A 20,913-nucleotide genomic window follows, 5' to 3' on the forward strand; every position below is an offset into this window, starting at 1 on the left:
TACCATGTGTTACCTTGCGTTGGAAGTCGTTACTTGTATACTAGATGTAGCTATTAACTTAATGTAAGGATAGACAAAGTTAATCTAAAAACTAGAAACCAGCAGAATTTAGTAGGGACAATGATTAAGGAAAGAGAATTCCAATGGTGCTAAATATTGTGCGACAACAGTGTTCGATTCCATTAATTCGTCGTCGATTTTTGTAACACTACTACTCCCCAACACACCCTCCTGAGGTTGTACGAAGAAGAAGAAAAAACACATAAATTCAAACACAAGCTTCTCCACGCCACACACACACACACGTACTCACAAATAGATACAGGACACCGCCCACAAACAGCAGGCAAAGTGGCGTCTTCGGGTGGCGGCGGCGAGCTGTCAACGTCATCGTCGGCAATACTGCTCACGACGTTGCGCGCCGTATCGACGGTGGACGGTGGCGCCGGAACGTCATCGTTGCAGGCCGTGCCAGAGGGTTCGGCCGTGCGTACCGTACCGTCATCGATAGTGCTGGATCCGAGCACGCCCGTACTGATTCTGACCGAGGCGGAAGTGCCCTGTCCACAGCTGGCATCACGTGCGCAGCAGCCACTGGGCGGTGTGACGGCGGCACCGGGTACGCCGGGTACACGCACCGCACGAGATATTACGTCGTCCAGCGTCATGACAGGTGAGCAGGTTGGCAGATAAGCATTTCGCGTGTCGGGATGTACTTTTCTTGGGATGTTTTCTTTTTGAGGGGAAGGGTGGTTTCTAAAGAGGTTTAAGGTTGGTCGGAGGATGATAAAATGGTGTTAATTATTTCTTGTATATTCAAAAACTAGTTATTGCTGTACTAAGAGGATAACGAGATCTTCAATAAGAAGAGACATAAAGCTTGATATATTTTTGATCTTTTGCGACATTTATCACGAATGCAACTTAATATCAACGCTTGTCATTTCGTTAAGCCAACTCCATATCACTTTCCATTCATTTAACTGGTTATTGACCATTCCCATTAACAAAAACAATGTTTTTTACTGTGTTAATATTGCAGCAATTTTTCTCACCATAAAATACCATTTAAAGCTTACTGGCTTGGCCACGTTGCACCGCGTCGAAAAACGGTGTAACGAATTTGCTTATTACTGGAACAAAAAGAACGTACCTTTTTCGCATGCACACAGCTATAAGCAATAAGCCAAAGTGAGCATTAACTTTTGGAACTTTCAACCACATTGCACAGAACAAGAAAAAAAAAAACAAACATACACTCGCGCTTGAGATAGCTTTATGGCAATAAAAAGTGTTTACCACTCATTTCTTACACCGACCAATCGATTGGGTGTCTTTCACTTCGTAACACGCAGAACATGGTTCCATCCTTTCTCCGGCCATCATCCCCTCTGATGTCATCGACAATGCGAATCAAGCGCCCCAAACCGTACCGGTGGGCTTAAGAGAAAGGAGTTACCCTAAAACCGCTGCTAGTGTTGTGCGTATTTTTAGTTGCCACAACATTTCACCACCGTTCACTCTGCTGTACGCTGCTGTTGTTGCCCTGTACCTTCGGCTATTTGCATGCGTGTTAAATATTGTAGCAAGAAAATCGCACACAAAACTCCGATGTCCGATATCCTAGTGGATCGCACAGCCATTGAAATTGACGGGACAGCGAAGATTGATCTTTGACATGAATAGTGACTGGGATGAGAATTTATGTCGCACCAGCAAACCCATCACTCTCGACACAAATCGACAACAAATGTCAAACGCACCGAAGCAGCGCGGCCTGTTGTTCTTCGTGTCTATTTGTTCTAGCACGCGTTCGTATCGGATTGTCTAGCGAGGGGTGTAGGTTTGAGCGGTATAGATCTGGTGCCTAGATCGGGTGCATGGTTGGAAATGCTACGGCCCGCACGTGATGTGCTTTGCTGATGCCGCGAACGGGTGCCGGTAACCATCTGGTCATTCCTCGTGGTAAGTTTTAATATTTTTCACACGTCTTGCGCGGATCGGATTGGAAAAAATAGCACGGTGGTCAACACTTCATCAGATCGTAGAAAATAAATAGTTCAAACGATGCATAACTTACCGTATGTGTGTGATAAAACATTCCGGTCCATTTCGAACGTCTTTAGAAAATTACCTTATGATTCTAGCGATGGTGCTTCATAGAATCGTTGTGTCTTTAACTTTAAAACTTGTAGCAATACGGTCAGGTCGTTCCATCGGAATAAAAAAAGAACAAGAAAACTTGTATGAATAATTATATATGAATATTTTTAATGAAATCTTTAATTATAAATTCTTCTGAAAAAAGGTAGCATTTTTGTTTAACTTATTCACTCTCTTATTGGCTTATTGGACCAGCAAAGATCACGTCGGTCATCGAATAGGTTACTAGGCTTTCTGGTATCACATTGTTGGACAGGCAGTCCCCGCTACCGGGCAATGGTTCAGATGGAATTTGAACCCCTGTCCTGCCGTGTTAAGACCCACACCTCCGTCGCTGGGTACATGTTTTGGATCTGGGCTGGGATGGGCTAGACAGCCGAAGATTTGCTACTGTTGATTTTGTTTCAACCGGAGGCGGATTCTGTCCTTCTGAGGCCCTGGATGAATCCCTTCCACAAGAGCTAACCTCTGAGACCCCATGATCGGTGAAGCTCTTCTCTTCGGCGACCACAAACCATGGTCCGCGAGGCCTCCTGGTCGACGAGGTATCCCTAAGCTCGGGGCCATTTACGAGGTGGAGGCTCCCTGCTCAGTCTGGTTGTAGGAAGATCCTCCGCTGTTTTTAATTATGATAGTGATATTGCGAGATATTTCCTGAAAATTTTTCATATAATCTTGTCCTTATCTTCGATCTTGTGGTTAAACAATATTGTAAAACCATTTTACTTTTGCCGCAAAAAAATATGGATGAATCAAGAATTCATTATTTTGTGGTTTTTTAGCCGTAAAACTTGGATTGCGAACCAAAGCCGTCGATGTGACATGAGGAACAGTAACAAAATGAGGTTGTGGCGTTTTTGAAATTTATCCTTTGATTGTGAGCACGATGATCGAATGAACTCCCAACTGACCAACTATTTTTGAGCTTTTAAGAAAATGTCTAATGGAGGACTTAAACTAATGGTTATGGTGCAGTAATGAGGTGTCAACTTAGCGCGTTGTGGTTAGCAGGCACAGGAAAAGCTGAAAAACTTATAAAATCAGAGAACACACATAATATATAAACATGGATTCTGTTGATATTAATCCGTAATGTGCATAACATTCAACGTTCTCATGATCTACTGCTAAAACAAATCTTAAAGAGTTTTGTGACAATGAAATGCTCTATTAATTGTGATGTTAAAATTCATCGGTATAAGTACATTTACATATTCTTGGAATGGCATTTATCACTTTGTAACTTTGTTCACTCCTCTCTCTATCAATAAAACAGTTTCTACTCTTCCAATGCCATTCCTACGCCACATTTGCTTATCCCTTCAATTTTTATTAATTGTAAACTCATTGTATTAGCCGTTCCACCTTTTTTAAGCCACACAATCTGCGCCGTGCCATTATGAGCAGGATGTAACGGCTGTACTGAACCATCCTGCAGATTGCATCTACCCACCGACATCGACATCGAGTTCCGCAAGGCGGTAACCGTACAAGCGGAACCTGATTCCCTTTTTTTTCCTGTTTTCCTGCACAAAACCGTTTCGCTTCCAGCAGATTCGAGCGATGTGCGGGAAAACGGAAAAACCTGCCCGGGCAAAGGGATGCTTTGCCGGGTGCGGCAAAGGACCGGCGCATTCTTAACTGTATTATTTGTATTGCGGTTCTACTGGTTTCGATCCGCCGTTCGGTTCGCTTTGCTAATGGGCTACGCGATCGCTATTCGAGCGGATAAGGATGCAGCTTTCTTTCTTTTTTTTTGCACTTCTTCTTCTGCTGCTTTTACTGTTGTAGAATCTGTACTTCGTGCCCTTAGGGCAGTGCATGTTGCACTGCAATGTGTGTTGCTGCTGTTTCACATACGTTCCATTACCATACTGGGCAGGGAGTAGTTAAGAATGTTCAAGATTGTCTAAGTTCTCTGACCATCGAATCCGATATCCGTGGTGTCATCGTGGTTAGTGGATGAGGAAATTGTTGTTCCATCTAACGGGATAAGCGGGATGACACAGGGAATATCCTTGTCCATGCTGATGAGAAGGGGTGTAACATTGTTATCGTGATCATAGTTTGCTTCTTAAATGATTTTATCACAGTTTTACCCGCTAATCGTCGTTATCGGTTTTGCATTAGCTGTTCAAACTCATTTTAAATTTAAAATGTAGAGATTCTTTAATGTAATCAGATTTTTATTGTGCACTTATATTCCTTTATCTCAATCACGCAAGACGCTGCTGGAACATTTGTTACCACACACATACACACACGCCAGCTCGCTAATTTCGCTCCGAAAACATAGTCATTAACCTAATAAAAGGAAAGTAGCCAACCGGTACAATGCTGCAAATAGCTTTTAAATGACCTTCCGTTGCTAGTGGCAACTGCAAGGGTTAGCCTGCCCGCAACTACTAGCCCCTGTCTTGCTTTTGTAAAAGCTCTCCCTCTCCAACCCTCCATTGACTTTTCCTTCCCCTCTTCGATCGCACCATCATCAATCGATGCATTTATCAGCCTCCCTTGCAAGCAAAGGCGTATGTGACGAAGCGGATTCGATGCTCATCCAACCGACAAACAAACGAAGCGAACGGGATTCTTTTCCCTTCCTATCTTTCTCCAGATCCACTTTGTCACCTCGTGATCACCCTCATCCATATGTGTGTGTGGGTCTGTCCTTTCAACCGGGAATCGATTTTTTACCCCATTCACCACCCGGGAATGATACAGAGAAATGCAGCAACTCTCGGCTAATCGATAATGGGAAGTGGGCATAGAGCGGTGCTCGATAAGGAAAGGAATTCATATGCTTTTTTGCTCCCCCGGTGCTGTTGTGGTACACCCAGTACACTCTAATCGCTGTTGCACTAAGCATTAAATCATACTGCAAGAACCACACGTGGCTGAATTTATCATGCTCGAAGATTATTTCAGGCAAAAAAGTGCAAAGCATCGTAAACCAACGAGCATAATTTCCTTTCGTGCGTTTTTTTTTCTTTCTTCTATTAAAGACTTTCTTAGAATGCTGGCCTCCTTCCCGGCCGACGGAAAGCAGCAGAAGCTCCAGAACAGTGCATTCGAAAATGCATGCACTACCAGTCTTTAGCCATCCAAAGCCATGTGTATGTTGGGATGAAAGCAAAAAAAAGCTTTGGATTGGGGGTAGATTAAAAAGCTCGCACCATACACCGCCACCATTGGCAAACACACACACTAACACACACACACACACATATCTCGGTGTGTGAAACATAAAACGGGAACATGGCTCCGGTGTCGACAGCAGGCGACATTGGCGTCATCGGGTGGAAAGAACGGTGCAAAGCGAAGAAAACCGCACCAGGCACGAACGCAAAGCGCGAAGAATAATGCAAAGAAATGATCGAAGCAAAACAACACACTAGTCTCCCACCACCCCACCCAACCAGCCCAAACCCCACAAGATCCAGCGGAATAACGGATCTTTTCCAGATACAAATAATACTGTTAGCTTGATTTTCTCCTTTCGTCCGCCCAACCGTTTGTTGCGTCGTTTCGGTCCCGTTTCGAATCTCTTTCTTTTCCTCCCGAGTTTCTTTGCCCCACTCCACGCACTTTTCTTTAATTCTTTCCCCCCCCCCCCTCCCACCAGTCGCTTTCCGCACCGAGATCACACTTGACTTCAGGTTGATGTTGGTCGTTAAGAATTTTAACTTCGTTCGCTCGTTCGTTCATGGTTGCGGTGTTGTGTCTGTTGCTTCGCCATGTTGTTGAGTTCTTCTCTTGCTGCTGTGCTTTGGTCCAGTGTTTGCACCGAAGCATGCAGCATGCGCATCTGTTTATCACCACTTTGGACGTAGTGGCAGGTTGCTTTTTTTTTCTTTTTCCCCTTTAGATAGGTGGGTTGACTTTAGTTCGACGAAAGTATCGATTTTTGACTCGAGAATTTGAATTTTGTATGAGTCAGTGACGAGCATAATGGGACGCATCCAATATTGATACAATGAAGCAGTAAAGTAAGGTCTAATAAAGAGATCTATCACGATATTTGAGCTTTACATAATAACTATTTATTATTAAATATTTTAAAACTATTTATAATTAAGGGCTGCTGATCTCAAATATCTTCATGTTATGGCAAATATGCACATTAAATAACTCCTCCAGCATTTAAAAAAAACTTCTCAAAACCCACCTTTTTAAAATTATTTTTCTGTATCTTTTTATTTCATTCCAGGTAAGCAACAGGACACATTTCGTGACCGATTCGTAAGGCAAACAGTGAGTGTTTAATGTCAAATTTATCTTACGACAAGCTTTAACATCTTCAAGACATATTTTACCGCATCATTTTCCGCTGCTCCACACAAAGAAGACGCGTAATGTACGTGCTTAAAAAAGAAAACACTCAAAGATAAACACGCAGCAAACCTTCATGAACTGAGGGTGGAATTAAAAGCTTTCCATTCCATCTGCACGGGAATCACATTCCGGACTTCGCTTTGCTGGATGGCCCCCGATGACCCGGATGTGAACCTTTATGCTCGTGACCTAAAGAGCGCGAACCGAAGAGCCGCGATGTCACCAAATGTGCCATAAATCATAATCAAAACGGTCGGATCGGAGGTGTAATGCGATGTGTGTTAATCGGTTGATCGGTGATACTTCATGCTTCCGTAGCTTGGACGGCTTTCGTTTCGGCTAGATCGGTGACAATGTCGCTTGTAGCTGTGCTTAAACGAACTGCTTTTTTTTTTTTCAAAGAAAAACGAATCTTTAAAGTCTTTAAAATGGCAGAAAGCCTGGCCATTCTCCGTTGGCTTTGTTTGTTGAATATTTTATCGTCGGCGTTACAATTCAGTTCGCTCGTGCTTATTGCTCGTGGTTTATTGATGTATGTAAATGCTTTAATTAACGTTTGCAGCATGCTGTACGTGAGCATACTTTTTCAGAACATGCCGCATAGATATGTGTTTTGTGAGATCGGTGTAGCATGCTTGCTGATCGCAGCATGGCGACTGGCGTGAAAATTCGTGACATTAAACTGTCCCAAGGTAACACGAGTCTGAGTCGATCCAACTACACACTCAATTGCCAAACTATTGGGCTAGTGCTTGTTTGAAAGTTCAAGCTTCAGAAATCGAAATACTGACTAGGAAAAGAAGCAAGTAAATGTTACAATTTGAATAAATTTGCAAGCGTATTCGAGTCCTTTGAACTAACGCTTAAAAGGAAATTTAAAAACGCATACAAAGGTGAAATAAATGATTAGGTATTTGTATGCAGTCTGTGCATCACACCGAAAACTTAAGAGATCTTGGTTTGGCATTTATGTCTTCCTTGAATTAATTTTTTCGAAGCTGAATTTTAGATCCTGCGCTCGCAGAGATAATCAGGATGAAAATTGATACCAGTCTTTTCATCCAAAATGTTCGCACCACTATCACCTGGTCACCGGGTTATCCAAACATATTTTTGGACTGGACTTATTTATTGAAATGCTACAAATATCAGCCAACTGCAACGCGTTTACCACACTGTACAACACCAGGACACGCTTATCTAACATCGCCGAAAGGTCATTCGAGTTCAGCCCAGCCAAACTCCACTGCATGATGCAATGTGGGCCAAAATAGCATTCGATGCAACAGCACAAAAAAAAAACGGTATCCCACTTTCGATACTAAAAACCTGTTCCACGTAGCGCATCGAGGAAGTGCGGAAAATATGGAAAATTCGGTGCATAATTTCGTAATCGGTGGCCGGTGGAGCTTTGGCAATAGCAATAAAAAGCTTCGTTACTGTGTTTCTGGCCACGATAGCCATTTTACGGCGGGTATCAACAGCATAAATAGCAACAGGCTCATCAACACCTTTCAATCCACGCGGGTCGAAGATTCACCACTTCCCGGGGCATTAAGCAAAGCAAGGAAGGAATAGACAGATGAGCAGAGAGCGAGAGAAAAAAAAAACGCGAAGCCGACGCATTTCATAATCGCATCTGAATTGATCTTTTTTGAGGTTCCTCGCGGGGGGGGGGGGGGGGGGTTTTCTATCACCACGCGGCGATGCTGTCTGCATTTCTCCGCAAAGGCCAACCACGTTGCCCGGATCCCAAAGAGCCAGCCGAGGAGAGGCGTGGCACAGCCCGGGCATCGGTGCCCGGTGCATGTGGCTGCGCGCACAGCCAGCAAACGAAGATGATGAATCGCACACGTCACGAGGGGTCGTTGCCCTCCGAGTGCTCTTTCTAGTGCGCGAGTAAGGCAGATGAGATCACCGAAACTCGGGGCTGAGCGTACGAGCACAAGAAACGCGGAAAGCATGGGATCTATCCCGAAACGAGGCTAGACCAAGCGGAAAGGATCGATCGAATGTACCACTCGGTTGTGGATTGGGCCGGCGAACGGGAAGGGAACCCGTACAATAACGCACCGGAGCATTAAAAGGTAGAGAGCAAAGCATACCGAAGAACTGTTGGACCGGTACCAAGAAGGCTCCAGACTGGCTGCTCGTGGAAGGTTTTGTGTGTGATCTTTTGGAACTTTTTTTTTGTTTGGTTTCGTCTTGCACGATCTTCAAAATCGGTGATGTCTGTTCGGAACGATAAAGTGCAATTGAGCAATAGAATGCAGCAAAAGGGAATATTGTGATGAGGGGAAGTGTTAGAAATTGTGCAATTTTAATCCTAATTAACCGTAAGCATTTACCCTTTTGACACTGTTATGGTAGTTAAATTATCAGAAACTAAAACATTTTCGAGGATAGTCCGTGAACGGCGTCTTGGCAGCGCACACGATAAAACTGGGTATCGAATCCCATCAGAACCGTTTCCGGTATGATCATCTCAAGAATGCTAATAATTTTCTGGCCAAGACCATGCCAAATTTAGACACAATTTATTGTTCAATTCTAGTAACACTTTACACACCAATGAAAAAGTCAATTACCATAGCCAGGAGAGGAAATCAAACCTTCACCATTGCAGCACAGTAAGTGTTGTTTGTGTTTGGATGCAAATTTTTACAACAACTGCAAACAAACATGAAGTTTGTGTACAAAGCAAGTTAAACCTTTCTGCTATGTGCCTGGCGTAGCGAACATAAACTTCAAGAGATAAACATTCCCACTGTGAAGAACGTTTCGCTTTATTGTTCTTTAATTGCATTGACAATCCATCATCTATGCTTTGCCGCTGGGCAGTCAGCAAACATGAAAAAAAAAAACAATAGCCTACTCCCTGACCAAGAACGTAATGAAAGAAAAACCGCAGCTCCTCGTGTCCTCTGGTGCATTTGCCGATCTAGCCAGAAAAAAAATTCGTGATCACAAGAAGGACGCCCCAACAAGATGGTACGCGCCACGAACGGTACGCGACCGAGGAAGATGGTGGCCTTTTGCATAAATCAACCATGGTAGCACACAGAGCGCAATAGAAGAACATTAGACCGTTGTTTTGTGTAAATAATCATAAATCAATAAACGCTCAACGAGTACTGTGATGCTGGCTCCCCTCCTCCGTACCGTCCCATGCACCACCCTGACGAGGCGATGATCATTCCACCCCGTGCAGATTGTTCTTCACGGTTAGATCTTTTTCCCCACAACAGTGTGTGATTTCGTACCTTGATAAAGCAGCTAATGGAAGGAAACAATTGAAGCTTTCTGTTGGAAAATGGAGAAAAATGGGCACACCGGACGGCAGAAGGGAAGCTCAATCGATCCACCCGATCGATAACTCGCTGCCGTGATCTTTGCGCGTCAAATCACGATGCTAGCGGTCGGAGAGAACTTGTCCGCAGAATGGTGCTGGCTGCATCGAGGCACCCATCGATGCACAAGGATGCAACGTTGCGCGAGCATACCCAGCTGATGGATTGTGCCTTGTGTTCGCCGTTCGCCCATTAGTTCTTCGCGCGCGAATCAACCGAACAAAACAAATTTCCAAACCCGCCTATTAAGACAAACACCAAATCGAACAACAGCAGAAAAGCAAACGTAAAACAACAAAGGGCCACATTATGCGATATGCACTGCCCGAAGGTGCGAATGGTCCATTCTTTAGATTCGTACGTCATACCTGTGTATGAATGGAGCTGTACCGCTGTTTGTGGGGCTGATAGATGGTCAAGGGTTTTTGCACAAGAAAGTGGTTTTTTGCTTGGCTGACATATACGATACGGGTCGTGTTCATGGTCATGGCACTGTGGAAGTCGAGGCGCTGAAGCGCATACAATGTTTTTTTTTTTTTCTTCGATCATGCAAGTTCTGTGGATGGTTAACAATTACCAAGAATAAATAATTGAAAATATAAGAACTTTTCGGTTCAGAAAATTTTGAATTCATGCACTTAATCAAACTTTTTTTTAAACTGAAAATAATATAATTAATCGCTGTCATCTGCTAAACTAGTAAAATGTTCACCTTCAAAGGATATACAAAAGAACAAGGATCATCCTCACATGCTAGAAGAGCAAGACCTCTCAAGTTCATCAGCAGCCACTATGTTGTTGAGTTTTATCCTTCTCTATCTAAATATTCTTCTTGGCTTAGCGACCAGCGAAGATCACGCCAGTCATCGAACAGCTTACTAGACAACCGATACCACGTATTTGGATAGTTAGTACTCACTACTCAGTATACCACCGGGCCGCCCAAACTCTTTCTGAATCATTCAACAGATTATTTTTGATGTTTGGAAGAGTACAGCCGATGATGACGTTTTGATCGTTTAATTGAAATGAAGCTAAACTAAACCTGTTTAAAGTCACTTCCAAAAATAACAATGGCACTGATGTAACTTTTTCATCTGAGCCTATTCCTCTCGAACGCATACATGAATATGTTGTCATGTTAGGACAGTGTCCATGTCCCAAAGATGTATGCGAGTACAATGAATGTTTTATTAAGTCGAGTAAATTTATAGAATAGCTAAGTCATAGGCAGAATTACAGAACATCCAACTTCAAGTATAGAACAGTCCTCTCGAACGCCAAATTAAAAATAACATAGCCTATAAACTTTAATATACAAGAGACCATCTCACTTGTACCCTATTGAGACTTTCTCTTCATACGAGTGTTAACGTACAGTAACAATTCTTAACGCGTTTTACCACAGAAACCGCTTGAAGAAATCGTGTCAAATAAGGTACGCCGCTCACAGCTCACTGCAAATATAAGCATCCACGCCTCCACAGCTGTGCACGCGTCAATCGATTATCGAATCAATATGGAAAGCAGACTAAACCCCTCTCCCACTCCCCCTATTACCCAACACCCAACGGATGACCAACTTTCTACCGGAATTCATTATTATTATATCATAGAATATTTAATTACTAGCGTGCTAACGCACAAACACCGCTAGTGCAGCAGTAAAACCTTCGCTTGGGCAGCGATCAGGGCAGCTCATGTACCTGTGCGATCGTCAGAGTTTAGCCAGTGCTGCCCGAACAACCAGAAGCAGCTTCCATTAAGCGATAAAAAATTATACATTGACAACCGTCTGTCAGCGGACACCGGCTTGTCAGCTGGAGGCAAAATGTTAGCTTAATGGACGTAAGGTTACACTGACGCTTGGATAATCAGAAATTACACTTAGCAGAAATGTTGCCGATAAGCGTGACGCAGGTCAGACGGAAGGCCAACGGCTGAGGAGGCGTTTGACTTATCTTTATAAACCGTTTTAGCACCGGTTTTGTGCTTACAGGCGTGTACATTATGCAGCGACTGGAGTTGAGTGGCCAGAGATGTGGCTAGAAATGTGGGTCATAATTCTTGAGTTGTTTGATTAATTACGGTTCATGTTCTTTTAATTAATTGATAGTTGATCACTACTTTGACTACTGCTTATGGAACCAATGCCAATTATATTCCGCAATGTATGCATGTAAATAAATTAAAAGTAAAAAATGGGAAATTTATCTTCAAATCAATCAAATGGAAGATACTGATAGCTTAAAAGACGTTATGCAGAAGTCACTGCTTCTTCACTGCAGCTCGCTGGACAGTGCATTTATCATCCAAACGCCTCGCTGTTCTATAGGCCATAGATCAAAACCTTTACTTTTCCATATACACATTCACACACATACACACAACCCTCGCCTCACTTGTTTCTCACCCTTCACTGCTCCACTACCCGACACGGTCCACCGTTCGGTGCAGTGTGAATGCACTTGCAGTTACGCAATCTTTGTTTACATGTGCAAACGCAAAGCAACGTAAACTCTATTACCATGTTTGTACAACAGCAAACAACTCTCGCACGAATCTCTCTCGTTGCTTGTCTGTTTGCCTAGCTGCTTGCACCCGCGCAGAAGATGCACCAACTGCTTCGTACCTCCGTCGTATGTGCTTTATGGACGGTTTAAGACAGATCGACCACCGGTGTCTCCCTCCCTTACGCTTCCCATTGCCCAGAATCCGTTCCGCGAAATGAAACGAAATGAAACAAATCGAACGGTTGAAGCTTACTACAGCTCATTGCACACTAGCACACGTACGCACATGGCAAACTATCAACGTTCGGTTCTTCTGTTGCACTTTTATTGCATTATTTTGTTATCAGTTGTGGGGGATTCTTTTACCCCTCGCTCTGCAATACACTGAAAGTGTATGGCCGGGTGTAGGTTTTGTGCAGTTTTTCGCACTATTTGCGTGAGAAATGTAAACTCATCGGTACATCACCAAGAACGGGGCGGTAAAATGGGGTGAGAGCACTTGAAACGCAATCCCTTCGCCGCAACCCAGAGCCCGAGGGGTGGGTGAACGATAAATAACTGTACGAGTTCATTCCTCTCGTCACCGTTGGATGGGTTTCGGAGTACTACTGAACGGTTTTGCCCGGAATAATGTGCTAGATTCTGAAAGGTGCAACTGCAGCTACGAGTACGAGCAACCGCATCAAGAGAGCATAATCTCCGGCGGGATGCAACATAAAGTGGGTAATAAAATTTCCATTTACAGGCAATTAATTATAAATACAAATATGGTTGGTTTTTTGATGAAGCTTACATTGTACATGACTGGAAAAAAGCAAACACGGTAAAGGGAGATTATGATGCTTAGAAAAAAGCATACATATACCGAATAATTCGTCTCATTAGTAGTTCTAAAATTATTTTAAAAAAGCTTATTGTAATTTCAAAAGCCTCGGCAGGACACTCCGTGCGCAAAACACTTTATTCTGCTGCGAGTAAAACGAAGTCAAGGAAAACCAGCAATGGCAGGCTAAGACCTCCCAAGGTTGTAAAGTCAAAGTAGAAGAAGAAAAATTCTAAAACCGCTGCTTCAGCGAACGATTTTACGTTGCATAGTAATCACGTGATGCGCATAGCCTAACTACTAGGCGCAAACAAGCTCTACGTCCTAGTAAAACATCATTTCATATCTTTTCTTCTAACATACTTCTAACAGTTTATTTATTTATTGTAAAGCATGTTATCGGCCCTCAATTACCAACCTTAATCGTTTCTTTATTTACCCAGTGGGTGGCAAGCAGGCCATACAGTGTTTTCCCCCCCCCCCCCCCCCATGTTTACGATACGATCTGCCAAACCTGGGTAGCAAACCTTGGACAGGACGGTTAATTTGGCCACCGCCACTCGTTGTAGTGCAAGTGTTTTTTTTTTTTTTTTGCAGTAGGCAGCATGATAAATTCTACCACCAGCAGCGCAGCGTGCTTAGGTTCTTTCCTTGATCGAACCATTTTTCATTCGAGCCCAGAAAGTTGGTTTTCGCCTCGGCAAAACGGTTCGGCTTACCGTGGGCCTCACCGTGCGTCCTTGGTGATCGGATTCTTGACCAGCTTGCCAAGCCCATGGCGATGCTTCGAAAGCGCGTTGCGTTCTCTGTGATTTCTAGAATTTCCAGACCACCACCGTCCCGCCATATGCACACCGTACCGCACCGGAGCAGAAAATGGAGTGAACCTCGCTGACCTTCGGTACCGCTCAAGAAGCTGATGCTGTGAAAATAATACTCTCGATCGATGGAAAATGTACCTTTTCGGAGGATTGCCTCTGTGTGTGTGTGTGTGTGGAGAATGTTGTACTGAAGGTGCGTACTTCGCTACCAATCACTTAGAACGAAACAACCCAATCAAATGGTGATATATCGGGTGCAGTGCCAGGCGGTTCTAAGTGCCGGCTTCCAGTTGCCAAAAGCTGCGGCGCGGCTTGCGGCCAAGTCTCTCCGCCGTGCAAGCTATCTTTGGATAATTTCAGGTAATTATTCTAATAAAGCGTTGATTAGCTAATGTCGCATTCGGGGCTGTCGGGAGGTTTTGAAGCGTCCGGAGGCGAGTGGGGGAGGGTCGACAGTGTGGCCGTCCTTGTCGCGTTTGATAGATCGATGAACTTCGAGCGTGTCGAGGCCACCATCGTCTGCGTACTAAGAACGTTAAGCTTCCACACACAAAAAAAAACACCCATCAACCCGTACACTGGACCACCCCATATGCAGTACGATCGCATCACGATCGGTACAAAGTTCCACCACCCAACGGCAGCGTTTAGGGCAAAGATGGTGGTGATGGTGGTGTACGCTCTTGCTCTCCCTCTATCTTTCTAAACAACTAACCCCTTACGCGGGTTGCTACAAGAGTGCAAATGAAAAACACGCTCCATGAAGGGCGTATGTGAAACTTAGTGCAGCACCCTGCTGATGCAGTCTCCGAAGCTCGCCGGATATCTAGCGAATGGTGAGAGACGATCGCCCAAGGGAATTACAAGTTTTGATAACTGGTTAAAATGTTTAGTGTTTTGACGTGTATGTGGGTAAGGGAAGTTTTGATATTCTATTTGTTAATTGTAAAGTTTTATGACATGTTTTACGCGAATTTTGCTGTTAATTATGATAGTTTTATAGTATGACCGTTCGCTCCAACGGGCGATGTATAATTATTCATCCTGTCCTGCGTCCATTTAAATTGGTAGTGGCCTGTAGCAGTGGAAAAAGCAGTATATTTCCTCGATTCTTCATCTAGCGGGATTTGATGGAAGCCTGACATGAGGTCAAGTGTTGTGAAATATTTTGCTTGGCCAAGTAGGTCTTATATTCCATCGATCCTGGGTAATGGAAATTTGTCCGGCATTATTTTTTTATTTAACTGGCGGTAGTCTACGACGAGTCTCAATTTTTTCTCTGTTTATGATTTTTTTTTTTTGTAGTATTTCACTAGTTATTACAGTAATCAGAAGATTACACAGTGGTACCTCCTTAGCGGAATTTTTACGCTTGCGGACTTTTATTGCAGTTGACCAGAGTTTCCACTAATTATTTGTTACACAAAATCGGAAGCACACAGCGTGGTACCTTCTTGGCGGAATTTTTACACTCGCGGATTATTCCTATTGTTATTATTCCTCTTTATTTTGTGTTGCCAATGTGGCTAGACAAGTCTTACTGAATTCAAAAATAGGATTATTTAATGCACTTCTAAACAAGCAGCTTTATTCAACCACGCAAAAGTTAAAACATGTTCCCTTACAAGCAAAACATCCCCATAAAATGTTTCTCAAGTACATTATATTTCCCTCTAAATTCACCTTCTCACACATGTGCGTGGTACATGCGTTGTCTTATGATTGATTGTACAAAGTAACGGAAACCATCCATCTTCTTCGATAGTTTGCGATGTGAAGATGCGACGACATTTAACCCGTTTCGAAATAAGCAGCAAAAAAAAAGATACAGCAAGTCCTGCCAGTTTGGGGAAGATGCTTTCGCAAAGCTCGCACAGGCCAAAGACATGGCCAAATATCGGACGTTACGAAATCCCATCCTATTGGATGTGACGGCAATCACTCGATTAGCGAATCGCGTGTGTTGTTGGTTGATAGAGAGGAGAAAAGGTGGAGAAAACATCATACACAGGTATTGGGCATTATTCGATCGAATCATTCATACCGACCCGTGCCGGAAGGCAAACAATATGAGAAATTTCAAGTAATTTAGTCATTTTATGTACAATTTGCATGTGGTGCTTTTCTTGCCGGTTGTGCTTAAAAAGGAAATTGCGCGAATGGTTCGATGGGAGTTGTGATGTGATTGATTTGGTTTAATTTTCTACGCTTCATAATAAGCATGCTTCGCCAAGACTGCAGCTAATAACGTTAAATAGGGATTTCATTATTCACCTATTACGGTTGGATTCACACATACTAGTGAATCTAATGGTGTTTCCAAAATTGTTCGTGCTTTAAGCGTGAGAAACAACATTCAACTATTTTTCTCTGTCGAATGATGATCCTTAAACTATTAATCTGAAAATTGTAAAATCCACTTGTATCCGTAAGCTTCCTGCGATCGTCATAACCCTTTAGTTCCCTTTACGCTATCCGGGAAAGTTCCCACAATTAAATCCTTTCGGAAGAATCACTGCGAGGTTCATTGCAATCGATTCGTTCGTTTGCCACTTCTTGACGAATGTGTACCACATGGTCCTTAAATATCTTGAATAGCGAGAGCGATTGAATGGTTGCACAGGAAACGCCAACTCCTACAGCTTCTTCGGTCGATTTCCCAACTGTCGAACGCTCCGTATCACACTACCGCACGGTTACCGTGTTGGCGCGTTGGCGGATGTGGATGTATCGCAAATCGTCCGATACCGGTACAAAGCAAACATAACGGACTGTTCCGATTGGAGGTGTAAAACCTCCACCAATCAAGGTGCTTCCTCTAAGGATGCATGTCTTGCAGAAATCTCTTCCAACAAGGTTCTTAAGGCACGGTTCAAGACTTACGATTCCGATAGAACTTTTTCTTCTGGCTCAATTCAGAATGAATCAGAAACAACCCTCGATTGTTGCGCAACCTGCACAGCATGAACGAGCACACGGCACAATCACAAAGCAACCCAAGAGCTGTAATGCGATAGCGCAACATTGGCTCGGTGCACCCACACAGCTGTTCTTTTGCGCGGCATCTGGATCCCTTGCCCGAGGGCTGCACAGGTAATTTGCGGGGTTTGGCGTGCGTTTTTTTTTCTTCTTTTTATCTAGCACTTCATCCATCAGTACACCGGTTCTTCAAGGCATCCGTTTTGTCATTGCATGGTGTTGAAGGAAGGCAACCGAAACTAAACGGTGTCTAGACGGAGTAAAATGATTCCGTTCGTTATAGCAATTGTAACCGTTAGAAATTCCAAAAAAAAGTCTGTTTAGGAAGGACACATCGGTTGAAAAAGGAAAAGAAATACCAACCACATGTCTAATGATCGACAATTGGTGTACGCTTTGCAGAAGAAGGGCATCGTTTTCGTCTAATGAATAGTTCTTGTTGGATGCTACACGCTAAACATGCTTCCAGATGAGTTTATTTCTTGATTGAATAATTATATAATGGATGAAAATTGATTATGTTTCCAATTTTTTTTGGGATTAAATGTTCATCCCGATTCATGAAAACCAAGGCTTATGAATATACTTGTTGTCTATTATTACTAGAGACACTTTATGATAAGAAGTTGCTTTAAAAAAGCTATCGTCTTCCTGAACATTGAATTTGAAATCAGATTTATTTTATTTTGGAAGCTTAAACTGACCATAATCAAGAAAATCCTCTTAGTGATATCTCTACCAAGAGCAGATTTACGATTGGATTGGTCTAAACCAGTCACATTTGATCTATTTTATTCCACCTTCAATTACTTGTTTTAGGTTCCTTTTTATCGCTCAAAGTTACGTTCCTTAGTCGGCTCATTAATGTCAAATTAAAATAACATAATTTCCCCCCATCGGCCCTTTTGCATTTATTTTATTAAATATGATTAATCCAACTCAAATTACCCTTCGAATAGCCGATACGTAAACACCAAAACTAATCTACATACAATCCACCGTCGACGATGGTCTAGTTGATCTTCGCCCGATCGCGCGCTCCTTGCCCCGTTGCGGATGCGCTGGTGATAATTGTCGGCTTAACGGTACCGTGTGCCCCATTCGACGGCAACGAAACGTAAGCCTACTCTGGGATCAAATGCGAACGCTAATAACCCGTACGGTTGTTCTGCAATTAGAAGCCTCGCTCGAAACCATTTTCCATGCTGCACAACCCCCAACCATGTACAAGAGGATGGGGAACGTACGAACCGGGTGGCAAGGAGGGACACGGCAAACAACACCAGCGATGAAGTGTTTGCTGTTGTAGGGTAATCGCTTTAATTGTCTGCTGTATGATCCATTTTCCGTAAGGAAAACAGTTGCAGAAGCGGCACCAGGCCGTCATCTTTGCCGTGTACCGTGCGCAAGGCGCGAAGTAGCCGGGCGGGAATCTGGTGTATGACTTTTCGGATTCGTGCATTATTTTCGAAGCATTATTGGAACTGCTTTCTAATTGAGCTCTTGTTTCCTTTTTATTTACAGGTGAGTGATGTGTGTGTGTGTGCGGTTTTTTTTTCTTCAATTTTGTTCCCCCGAATGCGCGTGTGCATGATTTGTTTGGTAAGAAGATGTTATGATTGAACTCACAACCTGCTCCGAAACACGTGCAGAAAAACAAGAACATTTGCTTCAGTTAGACCTCATCACATCATCGATCACTTCCTGCTTTGCTACGCGGGAAAATAAAGGGATTTTAGGTATCAAAAAGGCCCTCACTTATTCACACCTGTTACGCGTGTTAATGGTCCAACATAATTACGATTCACACAAGCAAAGCCGCCAAGCGACCGTTTACCAGACAACGTTTTTAGCTATCGTAGTTAATTATACGTAGAACAATATGTACGCCAAATTTCTTCAAGAATTGTTTCTAAAGTTTTGGGGAATTGTTTTGTACCGTTTTCCTCGCATAACCCAAATCTGCCCTCAACTACCAACCATGTGTGCAGGTTCATAAAGACATTAAAAAATTACCACGCGAACATAAAAATGAAACTTATGCAATGATATGCAGCACAGAAGTGTCGTGTAAAGTTTCAAAAAAGTGTGAAACATTGAAACTACCGTTAAGAGGTAAGCATGTGACACTACGCACTCTACCTCCATACGGGAAGCGGCAAGCATACCCACGAAGAAAGAGTCACTCTACCGTGTATGCTACAATGTCGCACTTCTTAACGGTTTCCTACGGCGACAAACAATCGAACAACAATACGTTCGCGCGGTGAGAAATCGCCGGCTACCGTGTTGAGGTGTGCGAGGCCACATTTTCGTGGCCAAAACTTCCAACATGGAGGCGGCTCGGAGCCAGAAACAAAAAGAAGCTGCCACGAAAGAAGAAATGGGTCAACTGGCGCACAGGCGAATCTTTCCGTGGGATCCGTCCGGCTGCTCGGCCAGCTCCACGTGAACGGAATTGGTAATGAGTGTGGGGAAACGCACATACACACGGATACTTTAAAATCATCCACGCCGGTTTCGGCATGCACATTCCCGCGAAATGCAATGCAGTTCGGGACGCTCATTAAAATGCAGGGTCTTTCGGTTGGCTTTCGGCGACGGTGACGGTGTGTGTGATGATAATATTTGAAATTTCTCTGCCGCATTGCTGGTTCATGTGAGGAGTCGAGGGGCAGGGCGAAGAAAGTGGAAGAGGTTTTTATTATTAACATCTTTATTTGTAGCTCAATTAAAGGTGGAGAATGAGTGAAGGCATTCCATTCGGATGATGAAGATAAATCAAAAGAAATAAAGCATTTTAAGCTAAGGATCCTCCGGCGTTGTCCTACAGATATCGTTGGTAAGATCATTCTAGACTTCGACTAGAAGACTAGACTAGAGATTAGAGGTGTTCGTAACTAAAAAGATCTCCGATGATTGGAGCATTCTTCATAAAGGAAACATCCATTCACCCCAGTAACAACTAACAAATTTGTGTCCGCAATTCTTGGTTGAAGGTTCTTTGCTTTCACTTCTGGCAAAGGATTAACTAAATGATGAGTGCTCAAACTATGAGAAAATTTTCGTTTATTGATTTTTCGACAATCCGTGGTAAACGTGCTAATATAAAGAAGAATTTGAATGTCTGTGAATGAAGGAATAAAATAAATTTTGTAGAATGTTTTTCATAAATTGGATTTGAGAACCACAATTAAATCAATGCTGCTGTCTCTAGTAGCTTCATTTTCCGTGGTTTTTTTGTTTTTATTCAAATACAATAAAGTTATAAGTTACAATAAAGTTATAAGAAACACCCCTTTGGTGCTGTGAAAGGGTACCAAAGAGGTGTGCTCTGTTGAGTGGCTTCATTGTTATCCCCATCTAAAGTTGGTTTAATTTTGTTTGCATAAACATTAATTTTAGACTCAAAGTTACCTGAAAAACCCTTTAATTGAGTATTTTAAATTTATTTTTTCATTAATGTCCATCATTAGGGCTCTTTCTCAGGCTTTTTGGTTTTGGTATTGCTCAGTTTATTGTTTAGAACAATTTCGTCTAATGCTCACTGTTAATTTTCCAAAGCAAACGATGCAATTTTATATGAGCCACACGAATAAAGTAATTTTTCATCCACAATTGAAACGAAAAGCGCCAACAAGCTGAGAGAGACGATTTTTTCACTTCCCGCAAGTTTGCTTATCTTCCAGCTAAGAAAGCTCGCACAAAACAATACCGTATCATGCGTCAATTACAAACCATACGGTACTCTGGCCGCTCCCGCCAACATTAGCTGACGGTGTGTACAACATATGCCTACACGTGGCCTTAGCCCCAGCGTTACCATACTTTTTTCTTCCATCCAGCGATGGAGTGGTGTGGATTTATGGTTGCTGAAGAAGAAAAACTGAAACAGTTGTGTATGGCAAACCATTGTGGTGGGTAGGCGCGGT

The 20,913-nt window shown here is 43.0% G+C and overlaps 1 protein-coding gene across 1 annotated transcript in view; it reads left to right on the top strand.

Annotated features, from left to right (window-relative positions):
* The first annotated feature begins 365 nt into the window (after positions 1–365).
* LOC126563985 (probable nuclear hormone receptor HR3) overlaps positions 366–20,913 on the top strand; it is a 100,652-nt gene continuing 80,104 nt past the window's right edge. The window contains exon 1 of the mRNA XM_050220876.1: positions 366–673. Coding sequence (XP_050076833.1) covers positions 667–673 — 7 coding nt within the window. The 5' untranslated portion in view covers positions 366–666. The remainder of the gene's footprint in view (positions 674–20,913) is intronic.

The sequence above is a fragment of the Anopheles maculipalpis genome, chromosome 3RL (genome assembly GCF_943734695.1).
Source record: "Anopheles maculipalpis chromosome 3RL, idAnoMacuDA_375_x, whole genome shotgun sequence".
In the NCBI taxonomy this organism is placed as follows: domain Eukaryota; kingdom Metazoa; phylum Arthropoda; class Insecta; order Diptera; family Culicidae; genus Anopheles; species Anopheles maculipalpis.